Raw genomic sequence first — 22025 nt, 5'->3', positions numbered from 1 at the left:
AGTCCTCTGGCACTATTCCCTTTTCTAATGAATTTTTTAATATATATGTAATGGTGCCTCTGCTATATCCTCCCTAACTTCTTTTAATATTCACAGATGCAATCCATCTGAACCAGGGATTTTATCCTCTCTAAGTTTGATTAGTTTATCAATTATCTCCCCCCTTAAATGTTTTAATATCTTTTTTAATCTCTTCTTCTAATGTCATGCCCACCTTAGCCTCCCTGGTAAATAGTGAGGCAAAGTAGCTATTCAATATTTCTGCCATCATCTTGTGCATCCCTTAGTGGCTCTATCCCTATCCTTTTTCTCTTTTGTTATTTATGTGTCTGTAGAATACTTTACAATTTCTTTTTATATTTCCTGATAATTTAATTTCGTAGTTCCTCTTTGGTTTCCTGATTTTTTTAAAAAAAAACTTCTTTCCTAACCTCTAGGTATTCCCTTTTGTCATCATCTCCTTTTATTGTCTATGTACTTAGAGTATGCTTTTTTTAAAAAAAAATAATTTTACCCTTATCTCTTTTTTTATTCATCCATGGTGTTTCATTATTGGCTAGTTTGTCCTTGCTTTTTAGAGGAAGATATTTCTCCTGAACTCTCCTGATCACCGTTCTAAGGCCAAACCAGGTGGTGTCAATACTGCAGCTTTAAACATGCAAATAAAGCAGCTGCCATTTGAACTACAGCTCCCAGGGTGCATTGTAATTGATTGACGGCACGAGGTTGAGTTACGCAGCCAATGGGCGGCGGCGCTGGGGAAGGCCGGGCTCCACCGTGCCTGTGGTATTTGGTATTTGTGGATTTGGGGGAGGCTGCGGCGCACGAACGGCGTTTAACTCGATCGCAAGGGCACAAGTGTCAGGTCCTCCTCACTTTCACGTTTGCTTGCTGCAGGAGGGATAATTAAATATAAGCAGGGTGGGCGCAGTGAGCTGTTGTCGTCGGTGAGTTTTTTTTCTGTTGTTTTTTTTATTCAAATTTCCCTTTGCCCGGAGAGAGGCCCTTCTTTTAAATTTAACCTTCCTGCTGGTTATTCTCATTAATTACCTCACCCACCCTCTCTGTGCAGTTGAAATATTTTAGTGGTTGTGATACTAAAAAAAAAGAAAGTCGGGGTTTGTAAAATATTCATTATTTCAGGAGATGCTGAAACTACATAACCTGTTACCTTGCTGTTGGAAGTGAGTGTTTTTTTTATATATAGAGAGAGAGCATTGGTGCAGGATTGTGGGGATCAGGTTTGCTAAAGTCAGTTACTCTTGGTTTAAAAATTGTGACGTTTCTTCGTAGATCATTTTTTTTTTAAAAAGCTACAACATATGTTTAAATGGGTTTTCAATCTGTCAGTTCATGCCGAATATAAATCTCTTTGCTAACGTATCCCAGGCATTTTCTTTTTACAAATAAACTGTTCAATCAGATAGAGTTTGAACTTTTCTGATCTGTAACATTGTGGAACTGTGCCTATTACCACAATGTTACAGATCAAAAAAATTAGAATACAAAATATATATATACTCCAAACTGCGTCATTATTACTTACAGCCTTTGTGAAAGATCTTCTGTCACTGTGACCATGGATCACTATCTCTCCTCGACCTCTTTGCAGCCTTTGACACAGCCGATCACAACATCCCCGTTCAACGCCTCTCCTCTGTTGTGCAGCTTAGTGGGACTATCCTTGGTTCCACTCATCTATCAAAGCCATCAACTTCAGACCCCGACACAAAATCTGTACTCTCGCCAGTGATTCCGTTCCCTTCCCAGCCATTGTCTCGGGCTGTTTGCAATCTCGGCATCTTATTTAACCCGGACCTGAGCTTCTGACCCATAACCTCTCCATCACAAAGACCACCGACATCCACCTCCGTAACATTGCCTTCCTCTGCTTGCGCCTCCAGCTCTTCCACTGCCCCAGCCCATCTGCTGCAGAAACCCTCATCTGTGAATTTGTCACCTCCAAATTTTACTATTTCAAAGATCTCTGGGCTGGCTTCCCATCCTGCACCCTCCATAAAGTTTATCACATCCCAAACTCTGCTGTCCCTTTCCTAACTTGCACCAAGTCCCACTAGGCTATCAACTCCTGACCTATGTTGGTTCCTGGTCCCCCAACATCTCCAGTTTAAAATCTCATTTATTTTGTGCTTAAATCTCCATGGCCTCACCCCCCCTCCTTTCTATAACTACTCCAGTCCTACAACTCCTCCCTAGAACTCTGCAGTCCTCTAATTCTGGCATCCCTCCCTTCGCACCATCATTGGCGGCTGTGCCTTCGGCCATCTAGGCCCTACGCTCTGGACGGAATACCCTGCCTAAACCTCTCCAACTCCCTTTCCTCCTTTAAGACGCTGCTTAAAACCCACTTCTTTGACCAAACGTTTGGTCATCCCTCCTAATATCTTCTCCTTTGGCTTGGTATCCATTTTTTGTCTGATTGTGTGATTGTGACTGGCCTTCGGATTTTTTTTACATTAAAAGTGGTATATGTATTGAAGTTGTTATCTATTTATAGTTTGTGTATGTAATGGCTTCCTGGGATTGAGAGTGGAAGATATAATTACAGATGAGGAAGACTATTCGGCCCATCTTAATTCATCCATCCAGAAAGACTCTACAGTCCCCTTATTGCAGATATGTTTAGTGTCAAGTTTACTGCTCCATTAATGGAATAGGTATGTTACTTATTTTTCTTTATGTGCAGTACTTTACACTTGTTTGCACTAAATTTCAGCTGTCATTTGTTAATTTCAGAGCTGCTTCATCTGATTTCACTACCCTTCCCAGTTTCGTATCATCAGCAAATCTGACCGCATTTATAAATGTTACATAACACCCAGTGGAGAGACCATTGGAGTGCAAAGAGCCAAGTGAGTGTAGTGTTTAGCTCAGTGGGAGTGGTTGGATCAACACAGCAATTTTACTTATTACAATATTATATTGTATTTTAACTTTAATTTACATTAGCTGTTCAATATTATGAACTATAACACGTTTGTTTGGTGCCTTACTTGTGGGCTGATTTCAGCCGGTAATAGGTTAATCAATCAATTAGATAGGTGGTGTCATTAAACAGTTTTCTGATTTTTTTTTCCCCCATGGCAGTTGGGCTACTGTGTAAATTAAGAAATTATAAATTTTAGTTTACTAGTGAGAAGTTAGTCTTAAGTACCAAGATTAGTGTAGTGTGAAGGGCCAGTAGAGTGTGGAGTTTTTATCCTCAGCAGGAGTGATTGGGGCAAGTACTGAAATTTTACTTATTTATTCTTTTGCATTTTGCTTTAATTTACTTAATTTTAGTTATTCAATATTGGGAATTGTTCAAATAATAGTGTGATGGGCCAGTTTAGTATGGAGTTTAGCCTCGGTGAGCGATCGGCCTTTAAGAGGCAGTTGGTATAAAATTATATTTGAGGGATTAAATCGCTAAATTGTGTTTTTATTAAATTTTAAGAGAAAATTGTTTCGTTTAGCCTGTAATGTGCGATATCTGCGCAACGTGAGACATATTGCATGCTTCATGTGTTTGGGATGACTGAATGTGCAGAAATTGTTTTCAGTTGTTTTATCCTTGAGTTTAAGGTTTCAGCTTGAGCTGCTGGGGACATTCTGTGACGGGGAGGCTATGGGGTTCTTGGAATCTACATTTGGAGATGGCTGTGAAGCAATTTTCTTTTCTTTTTTTGTAGTTGTCACTTTAAATCTGACACAATACATGATATTTTACAAAGCCACCTACTGACTCAACCTATTTTGTTACCTATGTTGTGAAGTTCGTTGTTCTAGTGTCTCTGGTAACAGGCTTGAGAGGCAGTCTTACACAATTTTCAAATATACAGTATACAGAATCGTGATTGGTTCAGTTGTGAAATTGAGAGCCTGTTATTTATGAATGAGGCTGACAGTTATGAATTTATAACCAGTCTTACCAACCAGTCAAGAGGTATAAAAAGGGGCAACAGACAAGAGTCCACTTACTATTGTTGAATCGAACAAATTTAGATCTTCGTAGAGGCAGGTAGATTTTAGCTAGCCGCCTTCAGCTCATAAGGAGACTAGAAAGTGTGGAGCTATGTACATATCAATTGTTTATAGAGATATAGATGAACATTTGGAACTAAGGAGATAGACAATTAAAATTTCTGCTGTAAATATATACAATCTCAGACAGATACAAAAATATATATAGAATCTCCTATGGTGTTGATCACGGTGAGACCTCTGCACCCCTCACTTTTGTGTCTCGACAGTCAATCAGTCTGTCTCTCTATCTGTTGCCTGAATATCTCCTCTTTCTTGATTTTTTTTTTGCACCCAATCTTTCTGCATTTGTTTCTTGGTGTGATATTCCTGATATCTCTCTTGTTGCTCCAGTTTCTCTCTCATTTATCTGTGTCTGAAAGTCTACGTATGTGATCTCTTCTATAAAATTTGTCTCTCCTATGATATGTTAACTGTCAGCTATTCCTCTCTCTGTGTGCACCATATCTCTGATATTATTCTTTGTACATTTGATGTCTTTTTCTTTGAAATGAGCACTGTTTGCTACACTTGAAATGAGCTCTGTGAAATGTTATGTACCTGTCTCTTATTGATGTCTTAACCTCATGTTGCTTATTCTGTCCATGTTCTCATGTCTTTTTCCCCCTCTCACATCTTTGCTCCTGTCTGCGTCCGCATTTCTCTGCTCTCTGATTCTGTCCATTCATCCTTCCTCGGGTAGATGTATAACTCCATTTCTGTCATCACACCAGCTGAAGAAAGGGTGGTAGAAAAACAATTGTAAATCTCTTATCTCTGCTTTCGTCTCTGTTCAGTCATCCTTCCTTTCAGTCCGTGTTTGTCCCTGCACTGGCTGAAGAAAAGGTGGCAGTAAAAAAAAAATATACAAACCTCCTATTTCTGTGTCCTTCCCCATCTGTCTCTGTCAAAGTTTAAATGGCAAGAATGGTCAAAGAAAGAGCGGCAGGGCACTGCAAGGAAATAGCTGAAGGGAGGCCGGGTAGGAGCAATAGAGAAGGCCAGGAGAGCTGCGGAGAGGAAGAAAGGGTATCAGAGTAATGTTGTATGGCTGAAGAAAGAGCAGCAAAGCAGGGCCAAGAGTAGTGAGGGAAGGCTGGGAGAGGAGTGGGGTAGGATCGAAGCAGCAGCAACAAAGGAGAAAAGTTCCCCCCCTCCCCACATTGAATTTATTCAAGTATACATGGTCAACATTTTTATACTTGCGGATTGCCAGCGTTTCTATGAATCAGTGATTCAGTATGTTCAAGTTCTGAGATGCAGCATGTGGAATGGCCATTTGTCCATGTGATTTCCAGAGACAGGGGCTTTTCCTCAATTCATCCATACTGCCAGAGAAGGAGTTGCCAAGTTGGGGCTAGGCCCTTTCCTATTCATCATGAAGGAATATGTTATGCTTAAGTTATACTGTAGGTACAGTTTTTAAGAGTAGTTCCCCCTGGTGTGAGCAAACATCAGTTGTATTATCATCTAAATACTGCTTTAAATGCATGTGCGCAGCTCTATTCCTTTACTAGCCGAGGCATAGAATATAAGAGCAGGGAGGTTATGCTAAACTGTATAAAACATTGGTTAGGCCACAGCTTGAGTACTGCATACAGTTCTGGTCACCACATTACAGGAAAGATGTGATTGCACTAGAGAGGGTACAGAGGAGATTTATGAGGATGTTGCCAGGGCTGGAGAATTTTAGCTATGAGAAAAGATTGGATAGGCTGGGGTTGTTTTCATTGGAACAAAGGAGGCTGAGGGGAGATTTAATTGAGGTGTGTAAAATGATGAGGGGACTAGATAGAGTGGATAGGGAGGACCTATTTCCCTTAGCAGAGGGGTCAGTGACCGGGGGCATAGATTTAAAGTAATTGTTAGAAGGATTAGAGTGGAGCTGAGGAGAATTTTTTTTCACCCAAAGGGTTGGGGGGCATCTGGAACTCACTGCCTGAAAGAATGGTAGAGGCAGAAACCCTCATAATTTAAAAAAGTACTTGGATGTGCACTTGAAGTGCCGTAACCTACAGGGCTACGGACCAAGTGCTGGAAAGTGGGATTAAGCTGGATAGCTCTTTCTCGGCCGACACGGACATGATGGGCCAAATGGCCTCCTTCTGTGCCGTAACATTCTATGAATCATTCTAGTAAATCTCTTCTGCACCCTCTCTAAGGCCTTCACATCTTTCCTAAAGTGCGGTGCCCAGAACTGGACACAATACTCCAGTTGTGGCCGAACCAGTGTTTTATAAAGGTTCATCATGACTTCCTTACCTTTGTACTCTATGCCTCTATTTATAAAGCCCAGGATCCCCTATTCCTGGTGGAAAGTGCCTGTGTCTGGATGTTGGAAGTGGACAGGGTCAGGCTCAGCCCTGACATACCCCATGATCGAGCAGCACTTTCTCTTTGGGCTCACCATGAAGAATGGGCACCTAGGTGAGATGTCAGTAGGCATTGATAGGCCGTGGAACTGTACTTCAGGAAAGACATAGTGAGGGAAGAAAACCGGAAAAGCAAAAAATAAAATGAGCTGATTGGCCCCTGAGTATTGCCGTTCCTGGCACTGACTCTGGTAAAACGAGCAGCATGATGGTGAGCCTTTGAAATCGGGCGAGGCTGTAGCTGCGTGGAAGTGCATGGCCATACAATTTCCTTTTCCAACTAGTGTTGAAAATAGCCTTGGGTGAATTTTTAAACACTGTTTTTGAATTTTATTATTAGATGAGTACTATATATGGGAAGTGACTGGTGCTCTTAGTGGTTCGGTATCATGTCCATAATTTTATCCTTGCTCGTAAAGATTGTACTTCAATCATGTTTATGTTTACCTACAGCTGAATGTTTTCCAATTATCTTTCCTCCCTCCAGTGACTCATGCCAGCAGCTGCATGACTCTTGGTACATATGGGAGCACTGAAATAAATTAATGCTGCAGGGGTGCGGGGGAGGTGAGATGACGAGACTGTGAGGATAATGCTGCTGCTGTAATGGGTAGTACTGAATCATCTGGAGCACTTTTAGGTAGATTCCAGTGACAGCATTCCACACACCAGAGATTAATGACGAGCCAATGTAAAAAGAGGAAGTGATGGCTTTGTAGCTGAATCCCGGATAATGCACTACACTTGTCTAGATTTCCTCAATTGGGAGTAATTTATCCTTCTCAAATGAAAATGTGCTGTTTACACCCAATTTTCCTTGGTCGGCTCATTAACATAACTTTAGGTGCAGATTTGGACGGTGGTAGCGGAGCACACTATAGGTGCGAATGCAAAACTGCACACACGTAAAATTTAATGGGATAGGAACAATTAAAGGAGTGTCGAAATAGGGGACAAAACTTCAGCAAGCCTTTTGGAGAGCCTCAACAGCGATGACAATCCATTAGTAGCCTCTGCGTAGGCTGAAGAAATAGAGGACCAAGGCACAGGGATAAAAGAAGGGAAAGGAGAAGGCATGAAGGTGCAGACATAAGTCTGCAAGCAAACAGCAGAGCAACTCAGCCCATGATCCTCTGCTTGGCTGCTGTTAAAATTTGGTGCTTTATGATGTGCTTATGATGTGCTTGTGATGTGCTTATGGTGTGCTTGTGCCACTCCATAGTGTTGCAACATGGGGCAGATTTGAATCTCTAGATGATCATTACTTTCAATGGATGTGTTAGCCCTATGCTGCACAGCTCTGCATCTGCCTTTCTGCTGACTAAGCCCCTGAGAAGACCGTTCCCCCCCAAGTCATTGCTAGGTAAGTGTGCCACTGTCTGCAGAAATGGTTGGTGGCTAAATCTGCCAAGATACCAATCAGGGTACATTGGCTGTTGATCACCCTGGCACCCACCTTTAATGCAGTGCAGTTGAAAGCAGGGCATAATGGGACTGGGCATCCTCAGGCAATCAAAGATAGTAGTGTGTCATCAGGTCTACGGTCCCAGCTTCCTTTAGAAACAGGAGCCTCCTAGTAGCACTAATTATCTGAAGTGAGGTATGTTCATCTCTGTCTGCATATATGGATACACATGGGTGTGTGAGTACCCACTGTGGGCATGGAACAATTCTTGTGCAGCTTGAGCAGCCTGGCATTCCTCAGTAGGTGGTCCTCTTCCAATCATGTCAGATAGGGATTTTCATATTGAAAAATCCATTGGTGCCAGTAATGGTGCTGGGGCCAAAAATAAATTAAAATTGGCACAAAGGCCTAAGTGGCAGCAGGAAAGAAACCAATGTAAAAATACACTTACCTATATATTACTGTATCCTTTACATGAATTCCAGTATATTTGCCACTGCCTAGCAACGCTAGATGCCCATTTCAAATGGGCATAATTAACATTTGACACCTTGCACGTTACATGGGTTAACTATGTAGAGTGAGGGAATGAATATATGTTCAGTATCTGCTTAGCTCATGATCTGACATGCTTTGAGATGCTGCATAGGGACTGCAGTGTCGCCCTGCAGGGGGGTGACAAAATGGAAGCAAGAGTCATACGTAAACAGTGCATGTCATGTCACGGCAATTGGGTACAGGAAACATTGGCAGCTGTGTAGAAGCAGGGCCATTGGCATCCTTCTGGCAGGGAAAATCAAGGGCAAGCAGACTGAAGATGGGAGATAGTTTCAGGAGTAAAATTACATTAAAAAAAACTCTTGCAATACAATCCTGAGAAGAATAAACTTAATCCAAGGGTGGAATTCCAATGTATCCCATTCTATAGATGTCAATATGCTCAGTCCTTCAGATGAGACATTTCAATCAATTTTCCAACTTCCCGTGGTTCAGGTGAATGTTAAAAATCTCATTGCACTATCCATCGAAAGGCAGGGAATTCTCCTGGTCAAAATTCTTTCTGCAAATAATCTGTTTTTGATGCTATTAACTAGTCATTCATTTCATTGCTGTAAAATATCGCTGCACAAAATGGGCATTACTTTTACAGATTTAATAGTCACCGCACTTTAGAGTAATTAGGAACAGGAGTAGGCCATTTAGCTCCTCGAGCTTGTTCCGCCATTCAATGGCCGCCTTAGCCCCATATCCCTTAATACCTTTGGTTAACAAAAATCTATCAATCTCAGATTTAAAATTAACAATTGAGCTAGCATCAACTGCTGTTTGCGGAAGAGAGTTCCAAACTTCTACCACCCTTTGAGTGTAGAAGTGTTTCCTAACTTCACTCCTGAAAGTCTTGGCTCGAATTTTTAGACTATGCAAGTCTTCCTTAAATTGATTAAGGCTTTAGTGTGAGGTAGGTGGAGGAGTTCTGGAATAGGATCATTCTTGACAGCAATGAAGCTGATCCTCAGTATATTTCACTTTCTCAGTTATTTATGTGGATATCTTCTTCACCCTTACTTTCCACTGTGGATTTGCAGTTCTTTCTGAAGTTGCCCAGGGAAGTTTTAGCCACTGTCAAGTTTCCAATGACCAATACCTAAATAAGTGATCATTTAACACGGTCCAGGCCTGGTTGGCTGACTTCAGCTGTAATATTTGAGGTAAGCAACCAAATGCCTTGTCAACATCGCCTTCTAGCTCTGGTACAACCATCAGTCCCCCTGTGCAACACAAAATTTTTTTTATCTCAAATAACAACATTACCTCAATGTATTAAATGGCTTAAACTGCATAAATGCTTAAAGAAATATTTTGAATGTTTTTCCCCACTCATGCCTCAGTTATTTGTAAATGTTCTACCTGAATATACTAATATTGGGTACTTTTTTATTCGTTCACGGGATGTGGGCGTCGCTGGCGAGGCTGGCATTTATTGCCCATCCCTAATTGCCCTTGAGAAGGTGATGGTGAGCCGCCTTCTTGAACCGCTGCAGTCCGTGTGGTGAAGGTTCTCCAACAGTGCTGTTAGGAAGGGAGTTCCAGGATTTTGACCCAGCGACGATGAAGGAACGGCGATATATTTCCAAGTAGGGATGGTGTGTGATTTGGAGGGGAACGTGCAGGTGGTGGTGTTCCCATGCATCTGATGCCCTTGTCCTTCTAGGTGGTAGAGGTCGCGGGTTTGGGAGGTGCTGTCGAAGAAGCCTTGGCGAGTTGCTGCAGTGCGTCCTGTGGATGGTACACACTGCAGCCACAGTGCGCCGGTGGTGAAGGGAGTGAATGTTTAGGGTGGTGGATGGGGTGCCAATCAAGTGGGCTGCTTTGTCCTGGATGGTATAGAGCTTCTTGAGTTCCTTGTGAGCAGGATGAAAGCTATATGCATCTTTCTCACACAACTTCTTCACAGCAGCTATAATTCACTGATCCTTTTGTAACTGGTTCTGACATGGATTCTATGGATATTGTAATTCCGTGGCAGCAAGGTGAAATCTTCCATGTTGAATTTCTCTCACACTTACATGGAATTTGTTCACAGCAGGGGTGGGGGGTGGAGAGGGAGACGGAGACGGAGAAGAATCAGAATCATATAGGCTGCTCTTCTAAACACTCTGGTGTTCAGTCCCAGGGCAGCCTTCCCACTCACTTTTTTTAACTGGAGGAGTGTCGCAGAGGGATATTTATGAAAGGGGAAGGAGAGAAAATACTTTTTTTTAAAAAAAAAACAGTTCATCCTCAAAATATATAAAGTGTTTAAAGAGATGAATTAATTCTGTCATTAATATGGATAAATGCTATTTATTACTAATATGTTTACTTGCTTTATTGACTGAAGTATTGGTAGTAAGTGTTAATGTATTTTGACCCATGATGCACGCATAATTTAACTGATCCCAATCTGATTGAGTTCTGAATTTGCCTGTAAATTACTAGATTTAAAAGGTAAATAGGAACAGAAGTGACCTCATCTGTGGGGAGGCCAAAGCTCTGCTATATTATTACTGTAACAATGAAATTTCCCGATGTATTTGTATTTGTCCTTGGATGACGCTCAGAACAAAAAGTAAAGTGCAATGTGGATAACCATAGTGTACTTTCATCTCTGCATCCTGGGTTCAACTTCAGCCCATTCAGGTAACAAAATCAGCTAAGAGCATGTAGAAACAGAGGCAGAAATGTAGAAAGAATGAAACTGAAAAATGTGAATAAATTGTAGTAGTTGTCCAGCCAGATGACAGACCAGTGCATGGTTCCACATAGTGGAGGAATGCAGGTTTAGCTGCCTTTATTGTGCTACGTTCTCAATCTTAGCCCCTGATTTATGGAGGCTTCTGAGCAGAGTCCACGCCTCTTCCTGGAGGAGGGATGCAAATTAAATATGCATCCACTAGGTTACTTGTGTACCCCCCATTGGCTGGTCAAGAGTGAAATTGGCAGCAACTTGGGAGCAGACCATTGTCTTGGTTACAGTCGGTGTGTGGTGGGGGAAACAAGGGAACAGTGGTGTGTGCTCTTGTAGGAGGTTGCATAACCGTAAAAATTGCAGTAATTTAGCAAAATTGTAAATTTGCAGTCATTAATACTTTTTTTTAAAATTAAACAAACCAAGCCATGTTTTTGTTACTGGATTGATTTGTGCTTTTCCTATTGATTATTTCATTCAGAAATAGTGAGAGCTGGGCCTTTTGGTTTTGATGGACTTGGATGTATTTAGGAACATAAGAACAGGGGTAGGCCATTCAGCCCCTCAAGTTGATTTTGCCATTCAGTTAGATTATGGCTGATCCATACCTTAAATCCATTTACCAGCCTTTAATCCATATCCTTTAATATCCCTACCTAATAAAAATCTGTCAATCTCAGTCTTGAAAATTTCAATTGATCCAGCCTCCACAGCCTTTTGGAGGAGGAAATTCCAGATTTCCACTATCCTTTGTTGAAAAAGTGCTTCCTACTTTCACTGTAAATGTGCCCCGTTGTTCTGGATTCACTCACCAAAGGAAATGGTTTCTCTTTATCGACGCTATGGAATCCTTTTATCATTTTAAACACTTTGATTAGATAACCCCTCAACCTTCTAAATTCAAGGCAATACGATTTTATACAACCTATCCTCATAATTTATCCCTTTAAGCCCTGGTATCATTCTGCTGAATCTGTGCTCGAACCCCTCAAAGGTCATTGTATCCTTCCTGAGGTACGGTGCCCAGAACTGAACACAGTACTCTAGATGGGGTCTGACCAAGGCTCTGTACAACTGAACCATCACTTTCTCCCTTTGCATTCCAACCTCCTTGAGATAAAGGCCAACATTCCATTAACTTTTTGTACCTGTACACTAGCTTTTAGTGATTTGAGTACATGGACACCCAAATCCCTTTATTCCTTCACAGTTCCTAGTCTTTTGCCGTTTAGAAAATATTCCAATTTGTCTTTCTTTGATCTAAAGTGAATGACCTCAGACTTCCCCAGATTGAACTCCATCTGCCATAGTTTTGCCAACTCACTTAATCTGTTCATGTCCCTTTGTAACTTTCAGCTGCCATCTACACATCTTGCTGTGCCTGCTAAGTTAGTGTCATCTGCACACTTGGATATACAACTCTCAATTCTTTCATCCAACTCATTGATATGTATGGTGAAAAGCTGAAGCCCCATTACAGATCCTTGGGGAACACCACATCACATCCCACCAATCAGAGAATGTCCTCTTTATCTCTACTCTGTCTCCTACTTCCCAACCAATTACCAATATTCAGTTAACAAAGGGGATATTTTAACCATGGGCAGTTTGTTTATTTTTATGATGCAAATAGTGAGTGGTCAGGGTGGTAGTAGACAAGCAATTGAAACTGAGGTTTAGAGGTATGGTCTTCATAGAAGAGCCTGCTACAAAATCACACATTTTGAAACTAAAAATAAACTAAATCTTTGCTTTAATTTCTGTTTGTGTTTTTCATTTTCTATCGGTGTTGCTCTGCGTTTCCCCATGAGAGTACTGCAGGACCAATCCTGATTCTTTTTCTTCATTTTAATTCTCCCCCCCGCCCCCCCGCCCCCCCCCCCCCCTTCCTAGATGGTGTGACTGAAACTGGGAAACAGTCTGGGAGCTACCCTCTACCTTTACTTCACTCTTTTCCCCTTTTATAGCTAGTCCATTTAATTTTGCTCATCTACTCCATATTCCTCTTGCTAAATTACTTTCGGCATGAATGTTATCTTCATCTATTTCTCCCTTCACTATTAACTGATCCTGGTTGGTTTTATTTTCCCAACTCCGGTCTTCCTAGTTTAAATACATTGTCACTTCCCTATTTGACCGTTTCACCAGAACTCTCCTTGTTCAGATGTAGCCTATTCTTGCGGAATAACTCCCATCTGTCCCAAACCTGTGCTAATGTCCAACAAAATGGAATGCCTCTTCCTTTAGCTTTGCATTTATTTCTCTAATCCTATTGTCCTTCTCTGTTTAGTGCACGGCTGGAGAAGTAATCCTGAGATTATCACCTGTGAAGACCTGCTCCTAAATTTGTTTCCTAATCTAAATTAATTTTGCAGGAGTTGAGGTCCATCTTTACTTAAGTAATTGTCTCCCACTTGGAGCATGATAACTGGTTTTTCTCCCTCTCTTTGCAAAATCTTTTCCAGCCTATATAATATGTCCCTGAACTCAGCATTGGGAAGGCAACAAAGCATCCAGGATTGTTGGCCTGAACCTCCCCTTGACATTCAACGGCATTACCATCGCCAAATCCCCCACCATCAACATCCTGGGGGGAGGGGGGGTCCACCATTGACCAGAAACTTAACTGGACCAGCCGTATAAATCCTGTGGCTACAAGAGCAGGTCAGAGGCTGGGTATTCTGCGGCGACTCACTTCCTGACTCCCCAAAGCCTTTCCACCATCTACAAGGCACAAGTGAGGAGGGTGATGGAATACTCTCCACTTGCCTGGATGAGTGCAGCTCCAACAACACTCGAAGCTCGACACCATCCAGGACAAAGGAGCCTGCTTGTACCATCCACAGGATGCACTGCAGCAACTCGCCAAGGCTTCTTCAACAGCACCTCCCAAACTCCCGACCTCTACCAGCTAGAAGGACAAGAGTAGCAGGCACATGGGAACAACACCACCTGCACGTTCCCTCCAAGTCACACACCATCCCGACTTGGAAATATATCGCCGTTCCTTCATCGTCACTGGGTCAAAATCCTGGAACTCCCTTCCTAACAGCATTGTGGGAGAACCTTCACCACACAGACTGCAGCGGTTCAAGAAGGCGGCTCACCACCACCTTCTCAAGGGCAATTAGGGATGGGCAATAAATGCCTTGCCAGTGACACCCACGTCCCTTGAATGAATAAAAAAAAACTGCAAAAGATCATGTCCGCCCCTCGAATAAATCCCCTGCCACTACCGCATTTCTAGCTGTTTTGCTAATCTCCCCTAACCCGAGCTATCCCTTGTTTGTTGGTGCCATTAGTATTTACTTGGCCCTACTCAGACACCTCATTTTCCCCACAGGAAGCAAGAGCTTCCAATCTGTTTGAAAGCATAAGTTGCTCTGGGCACTGTTCTAACCTTCTCTGCCTGCCTTTCCACACCCTTCGGATAGTCATCCATCTTTCCTGCTCCTTATCTCTCGTTGTTTCCACAAGTGAAATATTCTTTGTTCATAACCACATCTCTCTCAATTGGTTTAGATTTTATCATATTTATTCACAAATCACTCTCTTGCTGTTGCTTGCTTTCTTTCTTTCTCTCTTTCTGTTCTCTCTCAAAGCTGTATGTATGGCATCAATTTTTCAGTTACTAGTTTTATGGTACAGTTGTGTGTGTATAATATTATTATTTGGTTCATTGAATATGTTTATTCACTGATCTTTTCACATTTACAGGCATTTGGCTTACCTAACCAAAGGTGCCCAATATTTTCTACAAAGTTTATTACCAGAGCATTTCAATGATGGCTGAAATACAGGTTTTCCTATTCTGGGGTAAGCTATGCATAATTACTTTTCTTAAAAAAAAAGAAAATTTGAAGAATAAATAAATGCTTTACATGTACTTGTATTGCTGCTTGATCAACAATAGAAAACAGCAGAAGTAAATGCTGCACTTTCAATTTTAATCAGAAGGGTCAGTTACTGAAGGAATGCGTAAACATAACTCTGATAATTTTAGTCAGTGAATCCGCTTAGGGACCTGAATATGGGGATAAGCAAGATAAGCTTTAATGAAAGCTCTACAGGCACTGAATGAAACGAGTCAGGAATTCTAATTTGTTGCTACGTTTAACCAGAAGATGATGTCCCATTTGGATGTTTTCTTAACTGCTTCTCAAATAAAAAAAATTTGGAAGCTGGATTTAATCTTTAGGTTGTTGAAAATCCACTTGAATGGGAAGTGGAAATCTGCGATTTAGCAGGCTAAAGATTAAAAAGAGCTTTTTTTTTCTTCCCTTGTCATCCAGAATTCCTGCACAATGCTTTCTGGCTCCATTCAGTATTACGATGATAATCCGTTTGTGGAGTAGCTACAAAACACCAAAGACGCAGGGGTACCTGATGACAACCTTATGCCTCATACCTACAACCGAGATCAGCTACAGCACCGCACAGGTAGAGGAGGAAACTCACGAGTCGATGCAATGTACCAAGTTGTGCCAGGAAGTTTGCCTGCTGCCAGGGACAAACAATCCAAAGAACTCAAGCCATTAATTTGCACTATTTTCCTGGGCTTGGTGCTGGTAATTGCAGCAGTAGTTGCTTGGTGCTACTACACAGCGTCACTGAAGAAATTAAACAGCTTTAAAATAGAACAGTTGGCACTCTATAAGGATGGATTTGTCATCAGAAAAACTGCTAACTTGGTTTCATTTGAAATGGGCTTCAAATCTGCTCCTATTGACCTTGAGTCATGTTTGCAAGATGAGTCTGGAGACTGGCTAAACTGCACAAAGTCTGGTAAAGAGGAGGTGGACTTCTTTATTGAAACCTTTAAGCCCAAAGATACCATAACTTGCTACAACATCAAATGGAAGACTGTAGTATTGGACTCTGTTGAACATTGCATGTATTGGGCAGACGGACATTGGTATGGAGGAGCAGAGACTAGCAGACAGCACTGGCCTATCAAAATTTCAGATGTAGTGGATCCTAAGCCATATGTAACGGGTGATGTGTACTCAAAGCGTGAAGGCTTTGGTGGAATTTTAGAAAGGTACTGGGTCTCCTCTAAGTCCGTGGCCATTCGAGTTAATGATTCAGTCCCTCTGCATGTTGGTTGGAATAGCTCTGATAAAGAGGCATTTTGCCTGCATGCCAGCTACAAAGATTCTCCATTTAAGCAGACGACAGGACAACAGCCATTTGTAGAGCTAAGTTATCAAGTCTGTGTTGGTTCTGATTTGAAAATTGTCCACAGATACATGGCCAAAAAACATTTCAAAAAGCCTGAGATTATGCCTTCAGAAAGTATGTTCAGGTACCCTATATGGTCCACCTGGGCTCTGTACAAAACTGAAGTGAACCAGGATAAAGTGTTGCATTACGCAGAAAAAATTAAGAAGTATCAATTCAATTGCAGTCATATTGAAATAGATGACCAATACTCCAGTAGTTATGGAGAATTTGACTTTGATCCAGTGAAGTTTCCAAATGCTTCAGAACTGCTGCAAAAGCTAAAGGATGATGGATTCCAGGTGACATTGTGGGTCCATCCCTTTGTTAATTACAATTCTCCCAGTTTTGCCAAGGGAATAGAAAGTTCTTATTTTGTTATGGACCCCAGTGGGAGACTTCCTGCCCTTGTGGAATGGTGGCACGGGATTGCGGCAGTTTTGGACTTCACCAATCCTGAAACCACAGATTGGTTTCAGAAAAGATTGGAACACTTGAGATCAAAGTATGGGATTGTGTCCTTTAAATTTGATGCAGGTGAGACCAGTTACCTTCCTGCAGAGTTTAGCACTCAGAAGCCTTTGTCTGATCCCAGCATATTTAGTAAACTGTATGCAGAAACTGCAGCATTGTACTGCAAGTTGGCTGAAGTGAGAGTAGGATATCGGACCCAGACGCTCCCTTGTTTTGTCCGCATGATCGACCGTGATTCTGTTTGGGGTTACGAGCTTGGTTTAAAGTCTTTGATTCCTACCGCCCTCACCATGAGTATCTTGGGATACCACTTCATATTGCCTGATATGATTGGAGGCAACGTTTATCCAAATAAAACTGCCGGCTCTGATGAGATCCCAGAGCCCGAGCTTTATATACGCTGGCTCGAACTATCAGCTTTTCTTCCGGCCATGCAGTTCTCCATTCCTCCTTGGCTATATGACAATGAGGTTTTGAAGATTGCATATAAATTTACACAGCTCCGCGAAAGTTTAGTTGTGCCCCTTATCCTCCGATTAGCAGAGGAAACCACTCAGACAGGTAATCCAATCATAAGGCCCCTCTGGTGGATTGCTCCAGATGACAAAGTGGCACAAAAGGTAGACACACAGTTTTTAATTGGAGATTATCTTATGGTAGCCCCCATTCTGGAAAAAGGTAAAAAAGCAAGAGATATCTATCTTCCTGATGGAAAATGGCAGAGTTTCAATGGAGGCCTTTTTGATAAAACACCAATTCTCCTAACAGACTTTGCGGTTGATCTCGATGAAGTGGCCTATTTTACCAGAATGATTTGATTTATTTTTTTCTCGTTTTAATTTGGGGTAATTCAGATAGCTAGTTAAAAGGAAATTCTTTCTTGCAAATGGATTACAGATCCAGTGCTAGCATCTGTGTTCAGACATATTTAGTTCCAGAATTATCCACAAGCAGACTTGTTAGTGTTATACTTGATGTACCATAACTTTAAAAAAGATACTAGTACTGGAGATTTTTTTAAATTTCTCTTTCTCCAACTGAACCAGTTGCTTTTTTTAAAAAAAGGGTTAGTCACTCCCTAATGGATAAAGAAAATAGGTGAATAATAAAACTAAATGAAGGAATAAGTTTTTTTAATTGGTTCATTTAAAAACAAACAGGCATGTGTTTCTGTTAAGAATCAAATGGGCTGTGAGAGAGGTAACAGGAATTTTTTTAAAAAACAAAGGATAGTATTTTGTTTTTGTTGTAAATTGCAGTGTTGAATCTTAACACCATTTTTAGTGAGCCATGGATCAACGAGAACATTCTATTTTATGTACCTAAATAATTTGGACAGAATATCGAGACAGATAAGTCAAAATTTGCTCTTGCCAAATTAGGGGGCATGGCAAACTGAGGAAGCGTGCAGGAGACCACAGGAAAACAGGTTAGAGGAATGGGCAAATGTGTGGCAAATGCAGTTCAGTGTACTTAAATTTGAAGTAATACATTTGATAAAAGGACAGAGAATGGTAAAACTATCTGGAGGTAAGGAAATCTGGGATTACAGATACACAGATCTTTGAAAGCATAATTACAAATGGAGGAAGACCGTAAAATTGACAGATGAGATTCTGGGTTTTATATAGGAAAATTGAATGCAAAACAAGCAAGTAACGTTGTATCTGAACAAAGCATTGGTTGGACTACAGTTGCAGTACTGTGTGCAGTTTTGGGCATTCTGTTGTAAACTGATATTGAAGCTAAGGAAAAGGTGCAATGTAGCTTCACTAGAATGATGCCGAGGGTATAGTTGTGAAAGATGTAGAAAAACTAGGTCTGTATTCACTGGAGCAGAGAAGGTTATGGGGGAATCTAACCCATGTGTTATATTCTGAAAAGGTTGAGGGTAAATAATGAAAACATATTTATGCTGTTTGTTAAGTCAGTGACCAGAGGATATCAGCTCTGCATTCGTATCAGAAGCAGAAATTGAAGGTTAGAAGAACTGTTTTCACACAAAAGGTTATTCGACATTGGAATGCATTACCACAGTGGCTATTGAAGCTGGGTGAATTATGTAATTTAAGAGGCAGGGTACAGGGAAAGAGCAGAGAAATTAGATTAGAGTAGATGGTTCCAGTGGAGGAACTAGCATTGGCGCAGGTACAATGGGCTGACTGACCTCCCCTGTACTGACATTTTCAATGGTTCTACAGTAGTCCAGCGCTAGCAAAATTCCCAGAGTTTTAAAGCATGGTTTCAAGCCATATGAATTGAACATGTCGGCACAAACAGGAGCAACCCTCCTTCCCAGCATAACTGTCAACCACAACGAAATCCAATGTACAACTTGTGAGCAATTGGACCAATCATTGAAGTGACAATAAAAGCAAGGTGTAAAACAAAATGTGCAGCAATATGGCACTATAAATGAGCAATAACAAAATTGGGTGAAATAGTCCACTGGGAGAGACTAGAATTAGGAGCCACAGATTAAAAATAAGGGGTCTCCCATTTAAGACTGAGATGAGGAGAATTTTTTTCTCTGAGGGTTGAGTCTGTGGAACTCCCTTCCCCAGAGAGTGGTGGAGGCAGGGTCATTGAATATTTTTAAGGCTGAGTTAGATAGATTCCTGATTAACAAGGGAGTCAAAGGTTATAGTAGGTAGACAGGAAAGTAGGGTTGAGGTCACAATCAGATCAGCCACGATCTTATCAAATGGCAGAGCAGGCTCGAGGGGCCAAATGGCCTACTCCTGGTCTTAATTTGTATGTATGTTCGTACGTAAGACATTTGAAGCATAAAGAATACCAATGCATAATTTAGATCAAAATGTGAGGGCAACGAAGTGACGGGCAGGACGGCCTCCTGTGAGGTAGAGTTCTGTGCTTCTTTGACTACATCAATGAAACAGAACAACTGTAAACCAAGTAAAAGCAGTCCAAGCAGTACTAAAGATAAAACCTACAGACAGTCTTGCAAACAATAGTAAAAATTGTACCAAGTTAAATTTTAGTCAGAACACACATTGTGAGCCTTACTCTGCTCCTTGTGGCTTCTCCATGCAATTGCTTTCTACTGAAAGTTATTTGAGACAAGAAGACAGAATGGAAACAAGCAGAAGAAAGGGAAACCTAAACTAGGATTGCTGCCTATCATTATGGCCATTATTTTATACTCTGGGCCTATACAGGACAAGGTGATCACAAGAAGCATTAGATCAGTAAACTGAATGCTGATGTGAAACTAGAAATCTTCTGATGTCATGATTTTTTTCCCCCTCTATGTAAATATATCTAACCCTAGATCAGGATAAAACTGGCTCAAAAACCACATCCATTTGAGTCAACAATCCCTAGCACACTTAGTGAAAAAAATGATTTGTAATCTAGCCAGAGGCTGACTTAAATGCTCTGAGAAACTTACATTTGCTTAGATAATAGACCAGGAAACTTTTAAAGAGCATCAAGGGTAACAAAAAAAAAGTGTTGGAAGGGAATATCTCCCATAATCTCTAGCTCTACCACAGAAAATTAAAGTTGGGTAAATACCTAGTTTGTCAATCAGATCTGAAGGATTACTATTGATTATACTTAATTGATACAACTGTATGTAAATATCACTGTACATATCCATCAGGAATGTTTATGGTAGGATCTAACTTAGTCAGAGTAAACTCCAAAAATATTGAACTCAGAAATCGGAGTGTTTTTCCTGATCTAAACTTGTTTCAAAACAGTTTACTTTTTAACTCCACAAACTTCATAAAAACTATTTGATTCTGTTGCCTCACAATATATTAATTTTAAAAATCCTGTTGCATGCCTACTGCTGTAGTTTCGTTGGCAATGCTAAGATTTAAAATTATCTTTTTACTTATGGTGGCATTTAGTTCCTTAAGTGAGGAATTGATCCTAATCTCAATTAAGCACAACACCTCTGTCCAAAAAACCCACTCAGGACATGTTGCCTCTTCACAACTGAGATAGAACTCAAAGGATCTGGGATGTGATTACTCTTCATATCATAGTATCATAATATGTATAATTGGGTATAATTCAAGGCATTAAATGTTCATTGTACCTCCCCATTAAAATCCACTGTACAGTTGCAACAAAATAGCTGCTTACTGTCCATGTGTGCTGTACAAACTGACTACAGTCTACTGTTAATTGTCATTTTTTGCTTAAAAAAAAATCATATTATCCTGCAGTTCAAATTAAGCAATTCTGACAAAATACAGTGAAATACAAAGGCGAAACAAACAATATAAAAATGCAATAAAACATCAGAGCAACTATTGAAATGTACGTTATCAAAACTTGAGCACTCTAAAGCCGTGCAATGCAGAGTTCAGTCATTTTGCAAAATATTCAATGACTGTGGTTTGCTTCATGTCAACAGCACATTCATTCATAAAGCTGTCAGTTCTGTTTAGTGCAGAGAAAAGTTCCATTGGGACATCAGGCTTAATTGTCGGCCACTTCCTGTCTAATCGCACAGAACTAGATGCCATGTGCATGGTGGGGCCAGGTACCTCTACCTCCATATGCTTGTTGCACTCACTGACTTGGACCTTTATTCTCTCTCTTGCCCACACTAGCAATAGCAAATTTTCACATAGCATCAAAAACATCCATGTCGGTCAAAAATCTAGTATTGGTAATTCCGTATTGAGAGTGACAGTGAATTCAAAACCCACGTCTGCCGGCTGTCGCGACAGATCTTGTGCAGGTTTCCTGCTTCAGAGTCTGGCATCGGTGCCTATCTGGGATCCTCAACTGCCAGATGCAGCAGCTTCCTAAGCTGGTCGGAGGAAATTACAGCGCCGAAAGCTGTTGGCAGTGGATTCTGCCAGGATGAATGAATCCTGCCAGGATGAATGAATCATTTGGATTTTTTGCAGCTCAACAATGAAAATGGCACACCAGCATCACGTTCTGCATCACTTTACACCAAACATTTATTGTAGTTTCATAACATAAATCACACCAGCATCCATTGGCTGAATCACAGACATGTTTGGTGGTAAAAATATTAACTCTATCAGATTGTCAACTATTAAGGCAACTTTTATGTCTTATGGTGTTATGCTTCGGTCAAGATGACGTAGCAGCTGCTCAAAAAGAGCACCAGTTATCCATATCTTTTTGTTGTTTCTGTAGATTACAGGCAAAGTATCAAGACCATGAAAATACTAAGACAGTTTTCACCAGGTGTGTAGTGTACATGTATAGGAGCTGGCACTGAGACAGGTTTTACTTATGTACTGTATACATTTAGGAGCTGGCACTGAGGTTTATCTTGGTATATACT

The 22025-nt window shown here is 40.9% G+C and overlaps 1 protein-coding gene across 2 annotated transcripts; it reads left to right on the top strand.

Annotated features, from left to right (window-relative positions):
- The first annotated feature begins 793 nt into the window (after positions 1-793).
- Positions 794-20864, top strand: myorg (myogenesis regulating glycosidase). Of its 2 annotated transcripts, XM_067984790.1 has the most exons (4): positions 794-947; positions 2519-2678; positions 14747-14845; positions 15322-20864. In XM_067984790.1, the coding sequence occupies exon 4, from the start codon at positions 15427-15429 to the stop codon at positions 17539-17541; it is 2115 nt and encodes a 704-aa protein (XP_067840891.1). In that variant the 5' UTR covers positions 794-947; positions 2519-2678; positions 14747-14845; positions 15322-15426; the 3' UTR covers positions 17542-20864. The 2 variants fall into 2 exon arrangements, with proteins under 2 accessions (XP_067840891.1, XP_067840899.1); XM_067984798.1 differs by lacking the exon at positions 2519-2678.
- The last annotated feature ends 1161 nt before the right edge of the window (positions 20865-22025 follow it).

This window comes from Heptranchias perlo, chromosome 1, assembly GCF_035084215.1.
Source record: "Heptranchias perlo isolate sHepPer1 chromosome 1, sHepPer1.hap1, whole genome shotgun sequence".
Classification (NCBI taxonomy): Eukaryota; Metazoa; Chordata; class Chondrichthyes; order Hexanchiformes; family Hexanchidae; genus Heptranchias; species Heptranchias perlo.
This window is presented reverse-complemented; position numbering and strand designations above follow the sequence as displayed.

Bases quoted from the DNA above. Each gene is read 5' to 3' on its own strand.
- myorg (XM_067984798.1), top strand. From the start codon at position 15,427: ATGCCTCATACCTACAACCGAGATCAGCTACAGCACCGCACAGGTAGA.